The sequence below is a fragment of the Schistocerca serialis genome, chromosome 3, assembly GCF_023864345.2.
Source record: "Schistocerca serialis cubense isolate TAMUIC-IGC-003099 chromosome 3, iqSchSeri2.2, whole genome shotgun sequence".
Lineage (NCBI taxonomy): Eukaryota > Metazoa > Arthropoda > Insecta > Orthoptera > Acrididae > Schistocerca > Schistocerca serialis.
The window spans coordinates 764,120,433-764,139,050 of record NC_064640.1 but is presented as its reverse complement, the minus strand read 5'-3'; the positions used below and the strand labels follow the sequence as shown (position 1 = coordinate 764,139,050).

The following is an 18,618-nucleotide window of genomic DNA, read 5'->3' as shown; positions in this document are numbered from 1 at the left end:
GAATGCACAATGGACATAAATGGATGCAAGTGATCAGACAGGATTCTTACGTACCTGTCATCTCTCAGAGTCGTATCTAGATGTATCAGGGGTCCCATATGACTCCAAATGCACACGTCCACGCCATCACAGAGCCTCCACCAGCTTGAACAGTCCCCTGCTGACATGCAGGGTCCATGAACTCATGAGGTTGTCTCCATACCCGTACACGTCCATGCGCTCGATACAATTTGAAACGATAATCTTCCGACTGAGCAACATGTTGCTAGTCATCAACAGTCCAATGATATACAGTCCAATGTGGGTCTGATGGGCCCAGGCAAGGTGTAAAGCTTTGTGTCGTGCAGTCATTAAGGGTACACGAGTGGGCCTTCGGCTCCAAAAGCCCATGTCGATGATGTTTCGTTGAATGGTTCGCACGCTGACACTTGTTGATGGCCCAGCACTGAAATTTGCAGCAGCTTGCGGAAGGGTTGCACTTCTGTCACGCTGAACGATTCTCTTCTGTCGTCGTTGATCCCGTTCTTGCAGGATCTTTTTCCGGCCGCAGCGATGTCGGAGATCTGATGTTTAACCGAATTCCTGATATTCACGGTACACTCGTGAAATGGTCATACAGGAAAATCCCCACTTCATCGCTACATCGGATATGATGTGTCCCATTGCTCGTACGCCGACTATAGCACCACGTTCAAACTCACTTAAATCTTGATAACCTGTCATTGCAGCAGTAGCAACCGATCTGACAACTCAGCCAGATACTTGTTGTCTTATATAGGCGTTGCCGACCGGAGCCGTGTATTCTGCCTATTTACGTATTTCTGTATCTGAATACGCATACCTATACCAGCTTCTTTGGCGCTTCAGTGTAATATGTTATCAAGATACATAATTTGTTCATTGTAAAATGTTCTAAAGCTATAATAAAGTGTGAAAAAGAAACGAAACGTAAAACAACAAAGTAGTAGAGGTCTTATACGGAAAATCAATGAGGCAGGATAGTTGTAGGCATTGGGGTGTACTGCACCCCACCTTTGTGTTGGTGGTATAGGATCCACCTTTCCAAGGGAGGGTTAAGCTTATCCATTCTGGGCGTCAGAGAACATCAGGACTGTGTATTAAATGAATTCTAACCACGAATAGTTACAACCAGTCACTTATGAAATACTACCGCCCACAGGCAGCATATGTTGTCATTTGTATACCATATGTTGGATACTGGCCTGTTTCTCGTTACAACATTAAATAGTAAGAGAAGCAATTATCAAAGATTGTGCATAGTGGGTAACTATGTGAGTAAAAATCTGTAAAGGAGACCGCTTATAAAACACTAATACGACCTATTCTTGAGTACTGCTCGAGCGTTTGGGATCCCTATCAGGTCGGATTGAGGGAGGACATAGGAGCAATTCAGAGGCAGGCTGCTAGATTTGTTACTGGTAGGTTTGATCATCACGCGAGTATTACGGAAATGCTTCAGGAACTCGGGTGGGAGTCTCTGGAGGAAAGGGGGCGTTCTTTTCGTGAATCGCTACTGAGGAAATTTAGAGAACCAGCATTTGAGGCTAACTGCAGTACAATTTTACTGCCACCAACTTATATGTCGCGGAAAGACCACAAAGGTAAGATAAGAGAGATTAGGGCTCGTACAGAGGCATATAGGCAGTCATTTTTCCCTCGTTCTGTTTGGGAGTGGAACAGGGAGAGAAGATGCTAGTTGTGGTACGAGGTACCCTCCGCCACGCACCGTATGGTGGATTGCGGAGTATGTATGTAGATGTAGATGTAGATGTAGACTATGGAAGCTGCTTGTGGAATTAAAACACTGATACCAGCTACGCTACTGCATGAAGCAACCTCCAGTGCGCAGTGTCACGCAGTAACAGTGATTTTGTGAACTTCTGTACAGCTCATGTTAAGATAAGCCTGAGAACACTACTGGTTTCGAGTTCGTAATTTTTTTCGTCATTAAAGTAACAGTGAAATTAACATGTGATAGAATGCAGTCTGTGTTATACGATTACAAAATATTGAAATTATTCTCTCTGTGTGTGTATGTGGGTGTTCCTCTAGAGAAAGGCTAGAACAAATTAGGCATAAGGAGGCTTTTACAATGCTCACGTTCCGCAATGACTATTTTTCGTGTTAAGTCGTAAAAGGTCAAGGAACGATAATAAACAGAACAGTTCTGTAGCGGCCTTAGATTCTTTTTTAGAAGTCACTGACTGCAACAACAGTTCCTGTGAACAAGCAGTTCTATGTTTCAAAGATACGTTACTCCAACAGATATGAACTTTGAGTCAGATTTTTCGGGGGAATGAAAAGGCAGAAATGTGGTGCTTTAATTAGTGGAATCTACGGATACGTACCTCTTATGGTCAGTTACTTTTTTTACGGTTTTGCATTAGGTACAAGAGGTGACAGGAAGAGGACGTGACTCTGCAGTACCACTGGACTCGCTCGTACATGGGGGCCGCATCGCTGCGCACTGCACAGTCACGCTTCTACGAATGCCAAGGACGGCGAGAGTAGCGCATCTCGCCAAACACTGACAGTCCCATGCTGTGATGGCTACCAACTAGCAATGCGGCGCAACTTAACGGCGGCGGTAGCCGCACGGTGTGGCCTCACGTGATACGGAATCGTTAGAGTTAAGCCATCGTCACATGGGGCGAGTCAGCAAAAGTTGGCGTGACGCTCTACGAGTTTTGTGACGTCACCTCCTGCTATTTCACGTTGAGGAGCCATTTTGTCACGTGAAACGCAAAATAAGTTCAGCGATATTTCGATAGCGTGCTACGTAAAGTAGAGCCAATAAGAAAGAACGCTCTCTGCGTCACAACCAGAACTTGCGAGATGTCATATTGTATTTGTCGTGTTCAGCTGAAGCCCGTATTTGATGAGTTTTATGTTACACCTTATGAACACATGCTGTTTCTAAACAGCAGCATATTGAATCTCTCAAGTACGCTACGTATTGGTACGCTTTGTTATAATGAAATGACGGGAAACTTCATATTCGTGGTTAAAGAATTTTTGTGTTATAACTCGCGTGTTAAGAAAGTACACCATTTTCAGGCAACGGGATGTTGAAGATTCATTTAATATATATTCATAACATATGACCGCTTAAAGCGTTCACAACACCATAACATACGTATGGACGCTCATTGCAGAGCTTCAGTGTTGCGTACGAGTAGGTGCGCCACGTTACGAAACAGCGGGTAGTGGGTTCGCGTCCCGTTGCATCCACTTTTTTTCCATCTTATGTTTTTTTTTAAAGTTAAAGGATTGTCTTATTAAGTTACTAGAAGTAATTTCTGTAATAGTTAATGTTATGTAACTATAAATGTGCTCTCTATCAGGAGTGAGTTTGTTCAGTTTTGTAAAGAGATGTCCTGGACATGTGTCTTGCCTTCTTGGCTTATTACATGATCAAGGATACCGAAGTTTTTATTATTGTATACTTCGAACAGAACAGCATGACTAGCATATGGACAAAGGGAGGAAATGTTTGTTTTAACAGAGCTAGCGTAAGTCCATTTTCGGAAACGAACTGTGTGTTTTGCGAGCCAAATAAAGCCGGCAGTTGTCGCTGGGGAGCGGTGAGACCGCAAAATCTCGTTAAACAGCTCGTCCCGTGAGCCGACAGCGCTGTCTCCTGTGACGTTCTACTTCCAGTTCGCGTCCACGTCAGTGTTAGCTGCCTCGTACCATGTGGCGATGGCTTTAGCGAGTTCAGCTGTACACGGAAATAACGTGTCAGCGAACGGGACATGACACCAGACTAAGTGTCCCACCCTTCTTTTGGGTCCGGACACTGGACCGGCTCTAGTCAAGTTAGATATACATATTTCCTTAAAACTTAAAAAATTTTAAAGTAACATAAGCGAATACATGTAACTATATTTTACGGTATTAAATGATGTATGGTTGTGTCACAATTTCTTATCCAGTGTTATTGACATTCAATTTTATTTTAATCAGTCGACAGTCTAAGCACACACGAAAAATATACTGAAATATGAATATAATTGCTCATTTACGTAAAGGTGTGTTTATATATTGCTTCACTCAAAACACATCAACAGAAAATGAAGAAATGGAAGAAGGAAGAAACTTTGACTGGGATAGGTTACAGTTTGTAACTATGTTAACTAGGCTGAATAGCTTAACATTTTTGCTTCGTCTCATTGCGAGGGCACAGTGTAGTTGGTCAGTCATATTATAGGTCTCGTAGTGAGGGCAAGCTCTCGTTCGGTAATCATATTACAAGTCGCGCCGTTAAGAGGTTAACTGGGCGTAATCAAATCAAATCAAATCCCAGACTGACTTGTGACGCTTTCGTGTACTTTTCCTGAGCAATTCCACGCGATCACCACGACTGTCTTCTATTGTCAGTTCTGACACAGGTGTCTTTCTTTTACCTTCTTGCTGCAGACAGCACATTAAATTATAAGAATGAAAGGTAAAGGAAGATAGTGATGTATATTGAACTCCAGGGAACGCTCTAATTCAAAGTCTTTAACGTGTTGGAAAGTTTCATTGAAATATTATGTCCTTAAGTACGAATTGGATTCTCACTAACGTGCACTTAGTCCACAAAAAGAACAATATCTGACCCTTGCCGAATTTGTTTTGCAACTTTTTTGAACTGATAATTTTATTACATCTAGTAAAGCGCTCCTAACATTCTGACACTTGTTTAAATATTTCTATGTTAAAACGGCTTCATAATACGTTCAGTATCAGTACGTTACTGAAACGTTATATGTCTTCCTCCATCTACTGATGTGACTGAAGTGTTTTATGGCTTCATGCTGACTAAATGGTCATAAATAAGTATGTTCCCATTCTAGAAGGATATTGTTGACTCAGAAACGGGCGGTTCGGGCAATAAGTGGTGTGAGTTCACGAACGTCTTGTCGACCTCTGTTCACGAGTCTGGATATTTTGACATTGGCCTCTCAATATGTATATTCCTTATTGTCGTTTCTTGTTACCAATATTAGTTTATTCCCAAGAATAAGCAGCTTTCACTCGGTTAATACTCGGCAGAAATCAAACCTCCATTTGGATCGGATTTCCTTAACTCTTGTGCAAGAAGGTGTGCAGTGTACTGCTGCATCCATTTTCAATAAGCTGCCACTCGAATTCAAAAATCTTAGCAGTAATCCACGTGCTTTCAAATCGAAACTGAAGAGTTTCCTCATGGGTCACTCCTTCTATTCTGTCGAGGAGTTCCTTGAAAAATTAAGGTGATTCTTATTGTATTGCTGATAGCGTTTACTTAAACTTATGGACTGACTTTTCTTTCAGGTTCATAAACATTTTATTTTTATCTGTTATTACTTTTATGTTGTAATTTCATGTACTGACACGTTCCATGACCTTGGAGATTTGCTCCTCAATTTGGTCCTACGGAACTTGACGTGTAAATAAAAAAATAAAAATAAATGAGAATGTATTCTTCCTGAATTAGTCACCACGTTATTATGTCACAGAGCTCTCAGGAACCTGATACAATGATACCATTACACCAGCATTTAATCACGTAAGCCATGGCCCAGACAATCTACTTTGTTTGTTGAAAGATTGAAACGTTTAATTCAAGTTCAGAAAATATGTGAATTGTGACGGTCCGTGAAACTTCCGTACATGAGAAAGTATTTTACACCGGCCTGATACAGAATCTTTCTCGTTAACTACGAAAATGTTTGGAGTTCCCGTTAGCGGAAAACTACGATTTAAGTAAATCTCTGTAAATCTGACAATGATTTGTAAAATTGCCCTGTCTGTTTCATGAAATCTCAATATCTCCAATATGATGCAAATATTCCGCATGTGGTGTTCCACAACAGTTACACTAAGAATGAATGACATGATTTTTTATCCATTACAGCTGCTACTTAGAATTTTTATATCATTTCATAGCCGGCCACTGTGGCTGAGTGGTTCTAGGCGCTTCAGACCGGAACCGCGCTGCTGCTACAGTCGCAGGTTCGAATCCTGCCTCGGACATAGATGTGTGTGATGTCCTGAGGTTAGTTAGGTTTAAGTAGCTCTACATCTAGGGGACTGATGACCTCATATGTTAAGTCCCATAGTGCTTAGAGCCAGTTGAACCATTTGAATATCATTTCATACTTGTTATGATCATCAAGAATATCTTCAAGCAGTACCTGCATTCTAGCGTCGACATCCACTGATCAGCCAGAACATAATGACTAGCTACCTAATATCCGGTATGTCCACCTTTGGTACGGATAACAGCGGCAACGCGTCGTGGCCTAGAAGCAGTAAGGTCTTGGTAGGTCGCTGGAGGGAGTTGGCACAACATCTGCACACGCAAGTCAGCTAATTCCCGTAAATCCTAGGGAGGGGGGCGATGAGCTCTGACGCCACGTTCAATCACATCCCAGATGTGTTCGATCGGGTTCACATTTGGTGAACTGGAAGACCAGCACATCAACTGGAACTCGTCGCTGTGTTCCTCAGACCACTCCATCACACTCCTGCCTTGTGACATGGCATATTATCCTGTTGAAAAATGTCACTACCGTCGGGAAATATAATCGTCACGAAGGGGTGTTCGTGGTCTGCAACCAGTGTACGATAGTCCTTGGCCGTCATGGTGCCTTGCAAGAGCTCCACTGGACCCATGGTTGCCCACGTGAATGTTCTCCAGAGCATAATAGAGCCGCCGCCAGCTTGTCTCCGTCCCGCATTACAGGTGTCAAGGAGCTGTTCCCCTGGACGACGACGGATTCGCGCCCTCCCATCGTCATAATGCTGAAGGTAGGGCATTCAACACTGTGTCACTGCACCAACGTCCAGTGACGATCGTCACGTGCCCATTTCAGTCGTAGTTGCCGAAGTCGTGGTGTTAACATTGGCACATGCATGGGTCATCGGCTGCGGATGCCCATCGTTAGGACTGTTCGCTGCACTTTGTATTCAGACACACTTGTACTCTGCCCAGTGTTTAAGTCTGATGTTAGTTCCGCCACAGTTCCCGTGTCCTGTTTTACAAGTCTGCTCACCCTACGAAGTTCGACATCTGTAATGAGGGGTGCCACCCCAACTCCACGACGTCTGGACGCGGTTTCACCTATGTTTCGCCCCGCATTGAAGACACTCAACACTGCTCTCCTCGAACACCCGACAAGTCGTGCAGTTTCCGAAATGCTCTTTCCTAGCCTTCGGCCCACCACAATCTGCCTTCAATCAAACTCGGAAAGGTCGCGTACCTTCCCCATTCTACACGCGGACAGCACGCTCACTAATACCACATCGACATGCACGTTGCGTGTTTCTGACTAGCAGTCATTCCTCGACAGGTGACGCTGCTATCGCCTGCGCGGGTTTATACCGATATTAAGTTGGTGATCATAATCTTCTGGCTGATCGGTGTAAGTAACTAACCCGGTTCAAATGGCTCTGAGCGCTATGGGACTCAACTGCTGAGGTCATTAGTCCCCTAGAACGTAGAGCTAGTTAAACCTAACTAACCTAAGGACATCACAAACATCCATGCCCGAGGCAGGATTCGAACCTGCGACCGTAGCGGTCTTGCGGTTCCAGACTGCAGCGCCTTTAACCGCACGGCCACTTCGGCCGGCCACTAACCCGGAATCCACGTATAACATACTTACGCTAGATATTTGGCGATCTGCCAAAACATTACGACTCTGTGTACTTCATGAATGACATGAAGATAATACCTATACAGGGTGATTTTGCTAAATGAGGGCCGGCCGTTGTGGCCGAGCGGTTCTAGGCGCTTTAGTCCGGAACTGCGCTGCTTCTACGGTCGCAGGTTCGAATCCTGCCTTGGGCATGGATGTGTGTGATGTCCTTAGGTTAGTTAGGTTTAAGTAGTTCTAAGTCTAGGGGACTGATGATTTCAGATATTAAGTCCCATAGTGCTTAGAGCCATTTGAACCATTTTTTGCTAAATGAGGAAAAACTGCAGGTAATGACCCGTGAGATGATAAGGAGCAAAAAAGATCATATGGGCATATGGCCAGAAATGGGTTCCAAGGCAAGCACACCCATTTTTCCGGCCAGGGTGGCCGAGCGGTTCTAGGCGCTTCAGTCTGGAACTGCGCGACCGCTACGGTCGCAGGTTCGAATGCTGCCTCGGGCATGGATGTGTGAGATGTTCTTAGGTTAGTTAGGTTTAAGTAGTTCTAAATTCTAGGGGACTGATAACCTCAGATGTTAAGTCCCATCAGAGCCATTTGAACCATTTCAACACCCACTTTATAGTGGAGATACAAGATGTCTGACAGTGTTATTTCAAGGACTGAAAGTAGGCATGATAACACAGTAGGCAAGTGGGAGTTTTCTGTCTGTGGTAGTGTTTTAGCTCCACACTCGAGAAGGCAGCAATGGTGTCCATGATGCTGGTGCGCCTACACATCGGTACTAGGGTGCTCGTTCCACTTCATGTCGCTTTGCAACGTTACGGTTAGATTTGTAGGATGTGAGGTCCGCATAACTGGTGGACCTCACATCCTACAATTGTAACTGCAAACACGGTCAACACAAGAAGCTACAAATCCAAATGATGAATATTACGTTTAGATATTTAATGGAAATTACTGTGTCAAGCAGCATACCGCTAATACAATAAAAATTTAAATTTAAATGTCGTATGGTACTGTTGTCTGGAATGTCTCACGGGGTGGGTCGAGCCGCCTGCCGGAAAGTGTGTTATGCTCCCTCCACGCACAGTGGCCGCTTTCCTTGTGGTTTCGTGAGATTTGTGTAGTAATGTGTATTTATCAAGTGTGGTTAGTGCGATGGATGCGTGTGTAGTGTAGCGTTGTATATGTGTTCTGCGATGATGAAAGAAGTTAGAGGGTGAAACCCAATCGAGGCACGTAGCCAACTCCTCTCGAATAGCGTGAAAAGTGTCGCCGATCTTAACGTCCACATCCGACGGACAAACCACTGTTAACAGTGTCACGTGCCCTCACTTTATGAGACACTGCGGAAATATTTGGAATTTAATCCAGGATATTGGAGCAAAGAGTCGACTACGGAGGCGGATACGAATACTGTTTCCGAACATTACCGTATTCTTTTTCCTGTTCATGTGAATTAACTTACACGTTCCAGCATTTAGAGCAAGCTGCCGTTCATAAAAATATTCAGCGCGGATAGTTGCTCATTTACTGTTTACTGACAGATGAAACAGTGACTGTTAAAATGTTTCTTCCTCCAGATACAGCAGCATAGCATTCGTTGTAATGGTAACGTGGTCACGGAATGAGTATAGGTTGGGGAAGGTCCTCGGTTCCTCGATCGAACTGGAGGCTCGTCGCGGTGGTTGGTACGGCCGTAACACATGAAAAAGTTGCTCACATGTATAGAAGGAAGTGCCCAGATGGAGGAAACAGTGTATACCGTACATTCTTAGCTAGCAGAAACTGCTGCAGTTCGGAATTTTCGGTCAGGTGAACAATTACAGTGTACACAATCAGGTAAAAAGTATCCGGACATTATAGCGGACATTAATAAAGAGTGAGTCCACCCTTCGCCTTTCTGACTGCTTGAGCTGTGCTAGGGAAACACTCTCAATAAATCATATGAATGTCTGTGGAGAAATCGAGAATTCTTCCTCAAGAACTGAAACCGGAGAAGGAAGTGATGTTGGAAGCTGGGGTTTGGAGCGAAGTCGATATAATTTACCCAGTGTTCCACTGGATATAGGTCAGGATTCTGGGAATGCCACCATTTCAGAAATGTTATTGTCCACAAATCATTGGCTCACAAGTGCTACTTTATGATAAGAGCTACGGTCGCAGGTTCGAATCCTGCCTCGGGCATGGATGTGTGTGATGTCCTTAGGTTAGTTAGGTTTAAGTAGTTCTAAGTTCTAGGGGACTGATGGCCTCAGAAGTTAAGTCCCATAGTGCTCAGAGCCATTTGAACCATTTATGATAAGATGCACTGTCATGCTGATACAAACAATAATGTCTCCGAACTGTTCCTCTACTGTACACAGTAGACAGCGCTTTAAAGTGTGTTCATATCCTTCCACATTTATCATTATCTTAAGAGTAACAAGGGGACCACACCCTAGCCACTAAAACAATCCATACCGTGACACTAATTCCTGTGTACTTCACTTTCGGCACTACACATGATGGCAGGTAATGTTCTCCAGGCATTCGCCAAACCCAAATCCTTCCATCGGATTGTCACAGCGTATAGCTCAATTCCGTGATTCATCACTCCACATCAGTTGTTACCATCAATCCATTGTCCAGTGGCGTCGCTCCTTAACGCACCTCAAGCGTCGCTTAGCATTGCCTACAGAAATGTGTGGCTTATGAGGAGCTGCTCGACCACTGTACTCCGGTATTTTTACCTCCCAACGCAAAGGTATTGTGCTAACAGGACTTCTGATAGCGCTTAGGATCTCACGGGTGGCTCCTTCCGCTGGTTTCATTCAGTTTACTACAAACACCATCGATAACGATAACGTTGGAAGCTGAAGAAGTGAATTAAGATTTGTGCTACGGCCGGGACTCGAACCCAGGTCTTCTTGCTTACTAGACAGATATGCTGACAATTACACCGCCAGAACATTATGGTGAACAAAGCTGCACGAACTACCCAAGTCAAACACCCTCCCCTACACAAACTCCAATTCACATCTCCCCTTATATTGTCACTATTACCAGGGTTCTCCGACATTGGAATAGCACCCCAGCATTGGACGTAATGGGGAAGTGCTGTACTACATGTGATCGTATATATCTTAAATTAAATTTTCCCTGAGACATTTAAGTCTCTAATTTATCTACTATAACGTTGGAAGCGGAAGAAGTGAATTCAAAATTGTGCTGCAGCCATGACCCAAACCCGGCTCTTCTTGCTTACTAGGCAGATATACTAACCATTACACCACCACAGCATTATGGGCAACAGAGCTCCACGAACTACCCAAGTCAAACACCCTCGCCAACACAAACTCCAATTCACATCTCCCCTTATATTGTCGCTATTACCAGGGTTCTCCGACATTGGAATAGCACCCCAGCATTGGACGTAAGGGGGGATGCTGTACTACATGTGATCGTATAGATCTTAAATTTTCCCTAAGACATTTAAGTCTCTAATTTATCTATGATAACGTTGGAAGCTCAAGAAGTGAATTCAGATATGTGCTGTGGTGGTGTAGTGGTCAGCATATCTGCCTAGTAAGCAAGAAGACCCGGGTTCGAGTCCTGGCCGCTGCACAAAATTTAGTTCACTTCTTCAGCTTCCAATGTTATCGTAGATAAATTAGAGGCTTAAATGTCTCGGGGAGAATTTAATTCAAGATCTCTATCATCGATAACGTTCAACAGTCCCTGTCCATCAACACACAAGCTCTGTCTGGTATTGGTTTAGGTATGATTGTTGTCTTGTGTTTCCACTTCACCATCACATGACAAACAATCGATTTGGCAGCTTTTAGAAGGGTTGAAATGTCCCTGACGAATTTGTTATTGAGGCGACATCTGATTACTAGGCCACACTGGCAGCCACTGATCTGCCCTGAGCGATCCACGATGCTGTTACTGCTTCTCTACCGACAGTAGAATAGTCCACGCCTCGTCTTATACCGACGGGTTCACCTCTCGTAACATCTAGTAGTCAGTTCCGCATTACATAGAGGTGTCCGGTTGATTTTGATCAGCTATTGTACATTAATTCGCTAATTTAAATTAGTTTACGTTGGAGAATCGACAACCTATTTCTCGAAAGCCTCTGATGGTGTCTCCCGTGGTAGGAGACGAAACATCAGCCACAAAAGTATACCAAACTATCAGAAATACGATACCGTCTAGGATCAATGTTTTCAGTTTAGGTCGCCTAACATCTACATTTACATCTACAGCTACATGATTCCTCTGCAGTTCATACTGCAGCGGTCGCAGGTTAGAATCCTGCCTCGGGCATGGATGTGTGTGATGTCCTTAGGTTAGTTAGGTTGAAGTAGTTCTAAGTTCTAGGGACTGATGACCTCAGATGTTAAGTCCCATAGTGCTCAGAGCCATTTGAACCATTTTTTTCATACTGCAGAGTGTTAATAGAACCACTTTCAGGATATTTCTCGATCATTCCATTCTCAAATAGCATGTGGGAAAAATGAGCACCTAAATCTTTCCGCGCGAGCTCTGACTTCTTTTATTTCGTTAGGATGATCATGTCTCCCCACTTAGGTAGGGGGCAAAAAACTATTTTGGCTTTCGCAGGAGGCGGTGAATGAAATTTCGTGAAAGTATCTCACCGCAACGAAAAATGTCTCTGTTTTGGTGATTTCTGTCCCGATTAGTTTATCATATCAGTGACACTTTCTATCCTAGTTTGCAATCACAAAAAACAGCTGTCGTTTTTTTAACTTTTTCGATGTCCCCCGTCAATCCTAATTGCTGAGGAACCCGTACCACGCAGCAATACTCCAGAAGAAGACGGACAAGCGCAGTGTAGACTGTCACTTCAGTAGATGTGGCATATATTCTAAATGTTCTGCCAATAAAGCGTAGTCTTCTGTTCGCCTTCCACACAACTTCTTCCGATTTATAATTATGAAGCTAGAGGTTTGTAACAAACTTCATTAGGAATTGAACATGTCTAAGAACAAAAACCTGAGAAACACTAAAGATTATAATGCCCAGGGAGGAGCGTGTTCGTTTACTGTTTTCCGACATTAGACGGATTTGTATCTGGTTGCCATGTTTCTTTCTCTAGCTGCAGCGATGTAAGAGCCATTGTTATGGCAACGTAGCCAGAAATCAATTTAGGTTTGGGGAGTGCTCTCGATTCTCCGATTGTACTGAAGGTTCCTCGAGTTTGTTAGTACGGCCGCAACACAGGGAAACGTTGCTAACCGGCCTCGAAGGCAATTTCCCGAGTGGAGAGATCTGTGCACCCTGTACTAACACAGTTAGCAGAAACTGATGCAGTTCGCCATTTTCGATGACTTGAATAAGTACGACGTACATCGATCAACTTTTTTATAAGTTTACATTTGAGAATCTATTGCCAACATCTCCACAGCCTCTGATGAAGCCTTCTGCGGTAGGAGACGAAACGTCAGCCACAAAAATATGCCTCATGCCACGAACCATCTCCCACAAATCACATGTCCTCAAAGACCAAACTACTCAGTTTGAGACCTCTAACACTCTATAGTTTTGACACTAGAAGTGTGAGACAATTTACGTTAGCAAATTAAGCACTGTAAGAATAGAAACCTGAGGAACGCACAAAGATCACAATGCCCAGGTAGATGCTGGTTCATTTACTGTTTCCTGACGTTGGACAGAATTGTGATTAGTTACAATGTTTCTTTACACATACATATGTGTGGTAGGGAGTTCCTGTGACTGTCTGTTTAGTATATAAATAAAAACACAACCACACACCAAATTTTTAAGATTTTATTTCCTACGCGTTTAGGAGGCTTTCCTTCATCATCAGTTGGCAGTTCCAGTGCTTAGCTCAGGTACACTGCTCCTGGGAATCCAGTTATGCTGAAATATCTGTGCGTTTTCGTTGCGTACTTTCCCGGAAAGAACAGCATTTGGTGTTAACACATTCCCTGTGTACAAGTCTCTTTTGTAAGTTTGAAAACAGAGAGTGTGTTGAGTTCAAATGCAGTGCTCTTCAGGAAAGTACACAACGAACATGCACACGACTGTAGATATTTCAGCATCATAAGCGTTGGATCCAGGGTTCGGTTCTGCGGAAGGGGGGCACAGTCTCTTTTTCCCTCTTTCTTCCCCCCCCCCCCCCCCCCCCCCAGTCCCTCCCAAATATGATTTACTGTCATATCCTCATTTAATGTTCCACAGATGTCTAGGATTTTAATAATAATAAAATATATAACATGTTTTAATATCATGGTAATAATTGAAACTTCCTGATTGATTTAAACTGTGTTCCGGGCCGAGGCACGAACCTGGGACCTTTCTCTTTCGCTCGCAAGTGCTCTATCAACTGAGCTACTCAAGCACGGCTCGCGAGCCACACTCACAGCTTTATTTCCGCCAGTACCCCACCTCCTACAGCAAGTTTGGAAGTTAGGAGTTGAGGTACATGCGGAAGTAAAGCTGTGAGTGTGAGTCGTGAGTCGTGCTTGGATAGTTCAGTTGGAAAAACTTATCATGTGGTCTATTCGATAGTGTTCTATGGCTACGTTTCTTCTGCGTTTGTTTGGTGGGTGGCACTCTTTATTTAGACTGTTAATATACATTTTGACGAACTAAGTGAAGAAAGCCACCCAATCGACCAAACGTGAAGGCGCCAGGACCTAAAGAGATAAGAAATTAAAAATAAATAAATAAAATGGTGGAACACTTGCCCGCGAAAGCCAAAGGTCCCAAGTTGGAGTCTCGGTTCGGCACACACTATTGATCTAACAGGTCCGGTCGGAATGTCAGAGCGGTTCTAGCGCTTCAATCTAGAACCGCGCGACCGCTACGGTCGCAGGTTCGAATCCTGCCTCGAGCATGGATGTGTATGATGTCCTTAGGTTAGTTAGGTTTAGGTAGTTCTAAGTCTAGGGGACAGATGACCTCAGCAGTTAAGTCCCATAGTGCTCAGAACCATTTGATCTAACAGGAAGTTCCAAAATAGTGCACACTCCGCTGAAGAGTCAAAATTCATTCTGTAACCATAATAATTTGTTAACAAAACTGGTCAGTACAGTGTTTTTCAAAATGGTTCAAATGGCTCTGAGCACTGTGGGACTTAACATCGGTGGTCATCAGTCCCCTAGAACTTAGAACTACTTAAACCTAACTAACCTATGACATCACACACATCCATGCCCGAGGCAGGATTCGAACCTGTGACCGTAGCGGTCACGCGGTTCCAGACTGAAGCGCCTAGAACCGCACGGCTACACCGGCCGGCTACAGTGTTTTTGCTTTTTGGGCGGGAATCCCCTATGCCCCGCCCCCACCTCCCTGGGATCCGCGGATGCAAGATCTTTGGTTTTCTAGGGTCACTGACTCTGAGCTAAACGCCGGAATTGCCACCCGATGATGGAGCAAAGCATCCCAAACCTTTCGTAGAGAAATAAAATGAAGCGACTGTTTATACTGTGTTTATATTTATATTATAACGTTTGATCCTCCAGTTGCAGCGACGTAAGATCCGTTGTTACAGCGACGTAAGATCCGTTGTTACAGCGACGTTATCAGCGAAAGCGTGTGTGTAGGAGAAGGTCCTCGCTTCCTCGGTCCAACTCGAGTCTCCTGGGGACGGTTGGCACGGTCGCAAGACAGGAAAATGTTGCTCACCTGCCTCGAAGGCGAGCGCCCAGGTGGAGGAGAGCGAGCAAATCTCGAAGCCGAAAGTGCCGGCGACGGCGATCCAGTCGACGTCGACCGGCGGCCTGGCGGCGGAGCAGGCGAAGGCGTCGGCGAGGTGCGGCAGCGGCAGCGCCCGCTCGTGGCGCGCGCACAGCGAGTACAGCGCCCCGCACCAGTGCGGCTCCACGCTGAACGACAGCATGGCGAACTGCGCGCCCGCCGCCTCCAGGCGCCACGCGTCGCCCGCCACCCGCACCTCCAGACCCAGGCCGCCCCCGCAGTCGCACGAACGCATCCGCGCACACGCCCCGCACTCCCCGTGCACCACCACCGCAGCCTCGGACGCGCCGACCGCTACCGCCGACTGCACAACTCGCCGAGCAGCTGGCACGAGCAAACGCTGGGCCGAGGTTGCGCACTCGACCTGACGTTAAGGTACCGGCGCTTTAACTGTGCGCAGCTTGTGCGAGGACGGCAGCGGGCAGCAGCAGTCGTACTTTCGTACAGCGATCGACGATGGACAGCGATAAATGACGCGCTGCCTTTCTTTCTCCACAAGCCGAAGCACGCGACATTGCTTCCGACACTCAAATAACACCAGCCGAAGAGAGAAATCAGTACGCACCCACAATCCAGTTTAAATGGGGCTAAATTTTGATGGTTCGAAGGCTATCTGCTGTCGCATTTCTGACTCACGCTGATAAAATTTTTATTTGTGATGTTAGGGACTACACAAAGTATACTGACTCACAACACGATAGCGGAGTTCACTCTACTCACGATTCTAAATACATTAACAAGAGACCACTAATTGAACTAAGGTGTTATTGCTTTACGACGATTATTTCTCGTTTCTTGCTATTTAACTACCGATAAGTTCACTCTGAAGTCTTAAAATACGACACACGATCACTGCACTCATGTTTCCGGTCCATGTAGTTTTGCGAAGACATGTGATCCGTTGATCTCTACGAACAGGAAAAAGAAAGAGAACTCAAATTAAAACAATTTCTAGCAGTACTGGAAAACAAACAGCATATTTACAATATAAGGAGTTCCCATTGCTTGAAACAGCTTATTTATTTTCCCGTAAAATATACCGACTTTAATATCCTTGCGTTTTTAAAATATAATTTAGATGTAAGGCAAAATTGCTAGACTCTGGCATATACATATATTATGGTAGCGATAATGGGATTTCTTCATAACTCGTGCAACGAAACGAATGGAAAATGAAATAAATTCCATCCATCGCCCCATATTAGCGAATTTTACAAATTTCACATTGAGGTGACAGAAGTAATGTGATAGTGGTATGCACATACACTCAGTCACAAAAGTATTCGGACAGCACGTAACGGCGCATAATTTTGCAGTTTGCCGCATGAACAAATACAGAAATTGCGCTTTGTAATGTATTTGGGACTCTGGGTACGATGTCGCAACGTGAAACACGCGTGAAATACGAAGAATTGTTGTTGGACATGTGTCTGTTACGTAATATTTCCTGAAAACGGCATGGGAAGGTGCAACAAAAGTATTCGGACAAAGGCGGACAACGTGAGAGAATAGTTCATTCCGAGACGCACAGAGGGTGAAGCAACTGCAGTGTGTCCGACATTTCCGCGAAACGATAGCGATGATTAGTAAACACGTATCGCGAGCCTGTGCAGGTCGACGATGGGACGCAGAGGGAAGTGTTCTACGTTGAGCAAAGGCAACTTGTCGTTTATCATCACGCGAAGGGGAAAACCTCCAGGGAAATTGCCGCAATAGTGAACATGAAGAAAAGTACAGTTCACGACATTATTAAACGGCTCGAGAAAGAAGATCGATTGGAATTCCGTTGCAGTACAGGACGGCCACGGACATTTTCACAGAGAGATGAACGAGTGATTGTGCGAAAGGTACAGCAGAATCCGAAAATATATGCCACACGAATTGCAAGTGAGGTGGAGGGAGACCTCGGTATAAAAGTTCATCCAGAAACTGTGCGGAGAGTACTACGACGATCGCAGTACCGTGGTCGAGTGGCACGGCGAAAGCCATTCATAAACGCAGTGAACCAAAAGAAACGTATGCAGTTTGCGAGGGAATACGCCGAATACGATCAGGCTTGGTGGAATCGGGTGATATTTTGCGACGAATGTAAATTTACATTATGGCAAAGCGACGGAAAGGCAAACGTGTGACGAAAGACCAATGAAGAGCTGAATCCCAGGAACCTCAAACCAACAGTAAAGTTAGGAGGTGGGAGCATCATGGTGTGGGGATGCATGTCCGGCAATGGTGTGGGTGATTTAGTGTTCATTGATGATACGATGAACAAGGAAGCGTATTTGAATATACTGCGAGGACATTTGAAGCAGAGTGCACGACATCTAGGTATTGCGAACAACTTTCATTTTTATCAGGATAATGACCCCCAAGCATACCGCGCATATTGTACAAATGTGGTTGCTCTTCAAATTGCCTGAAAGCATTGCACCCCCCTCCCCAATCACCAGACCTTAACCCAGTCGAACATTTGTGGGATAAATTGAAACGGGCCCTCCGCGCGGACAACATTGTACGAAGGAGACCTTGAAAGAGAAACTGCGCCAAGAATGGGCAAATATAGGCCCAGATTTCACGAAAAAACTCGTGGAAAGTATGCCTAGTAGATTGGAGGAGGTATTAAAATGAAAGGTGGACCCACAAGGTATTGACATTTTCGTCATACAACTTATGAACATTTATTGGACAGGGTCCGAATACTTTTGTAGCAGCAGGGTGTGCAGAATGTTTCATTTTTCTGTTATTTATGTTTTGGAAACGAAATAATACAATAATTCTTTTGTAGTTAATGTTGTTACGCATATATATTGTTAATAAATATGTTTGGGTTTCATAGTCACTGTTTCTCGAGTACTCATTGTGAAACTTCCCACTGTCCGAATACTTTTGCGACTGAGTGTATACTGATGGCTGTAGTATAGCGTTCACAACGTGCATTGGCGGTGCTGTCATTTGCATCAGGTGATTCATGTGAAAAGGTTTCCGACGTGATTGTGGTCGCACGACGGGTATCGCCGGACTTTGAAAGCGGAATGGTAGTTGGAGCTACATGCATGGGACATTTCATTACGGAAATCGTTTGGGATTTCGATATTTCGAGATCCACAGCATCAAGAGTGTGCCGAGAATACCATATTTCAGGCATTACCTCTCACCACCGACAACACAGTGGCTGACGGCCTTCACTTAAAGACCGAGAGCAGCAGCGTTTCCATAGAGTAGTCAGTGCTAGCAAATA

General features: G+C 44.6%; 1 protein-coding gene and 1 non-coding gene across 2 annotated transcripts in view; one reads left to right on the top strand and one right to left on the bottom strand.

Moving 5' to 3' along the window:
- Nucleotides 1–15,561, bottom strand: part of LOC126470608 (uncharacterized) — a 208,837-nt gene extending 193,276 nt beyond the window's left edge. Inside the window, exon 1 of the mRNA XM_050098561.1 lies at nt 15,312–15,561. Coding sequence (XP_049954518.1) covers nt 15,312–15,525 — 214 coding nt within the window. The 5' untranslated portion in view covers nt 15,526–15,561. The remainder of the gene's footprint in view (nt 1–15,311) is intronic.
- Nucleotides 11,183–11,255, top strand: Trnat-agu (transfer RNA threonine (anticodon AGU)). Its single transcript has one exon. It is a non-coding gene; the product is annotated as a tRNA-Thr (tRNA).
- Nucleotides 15,562–18,618: the final 3,057 nt, after the last annotated feature.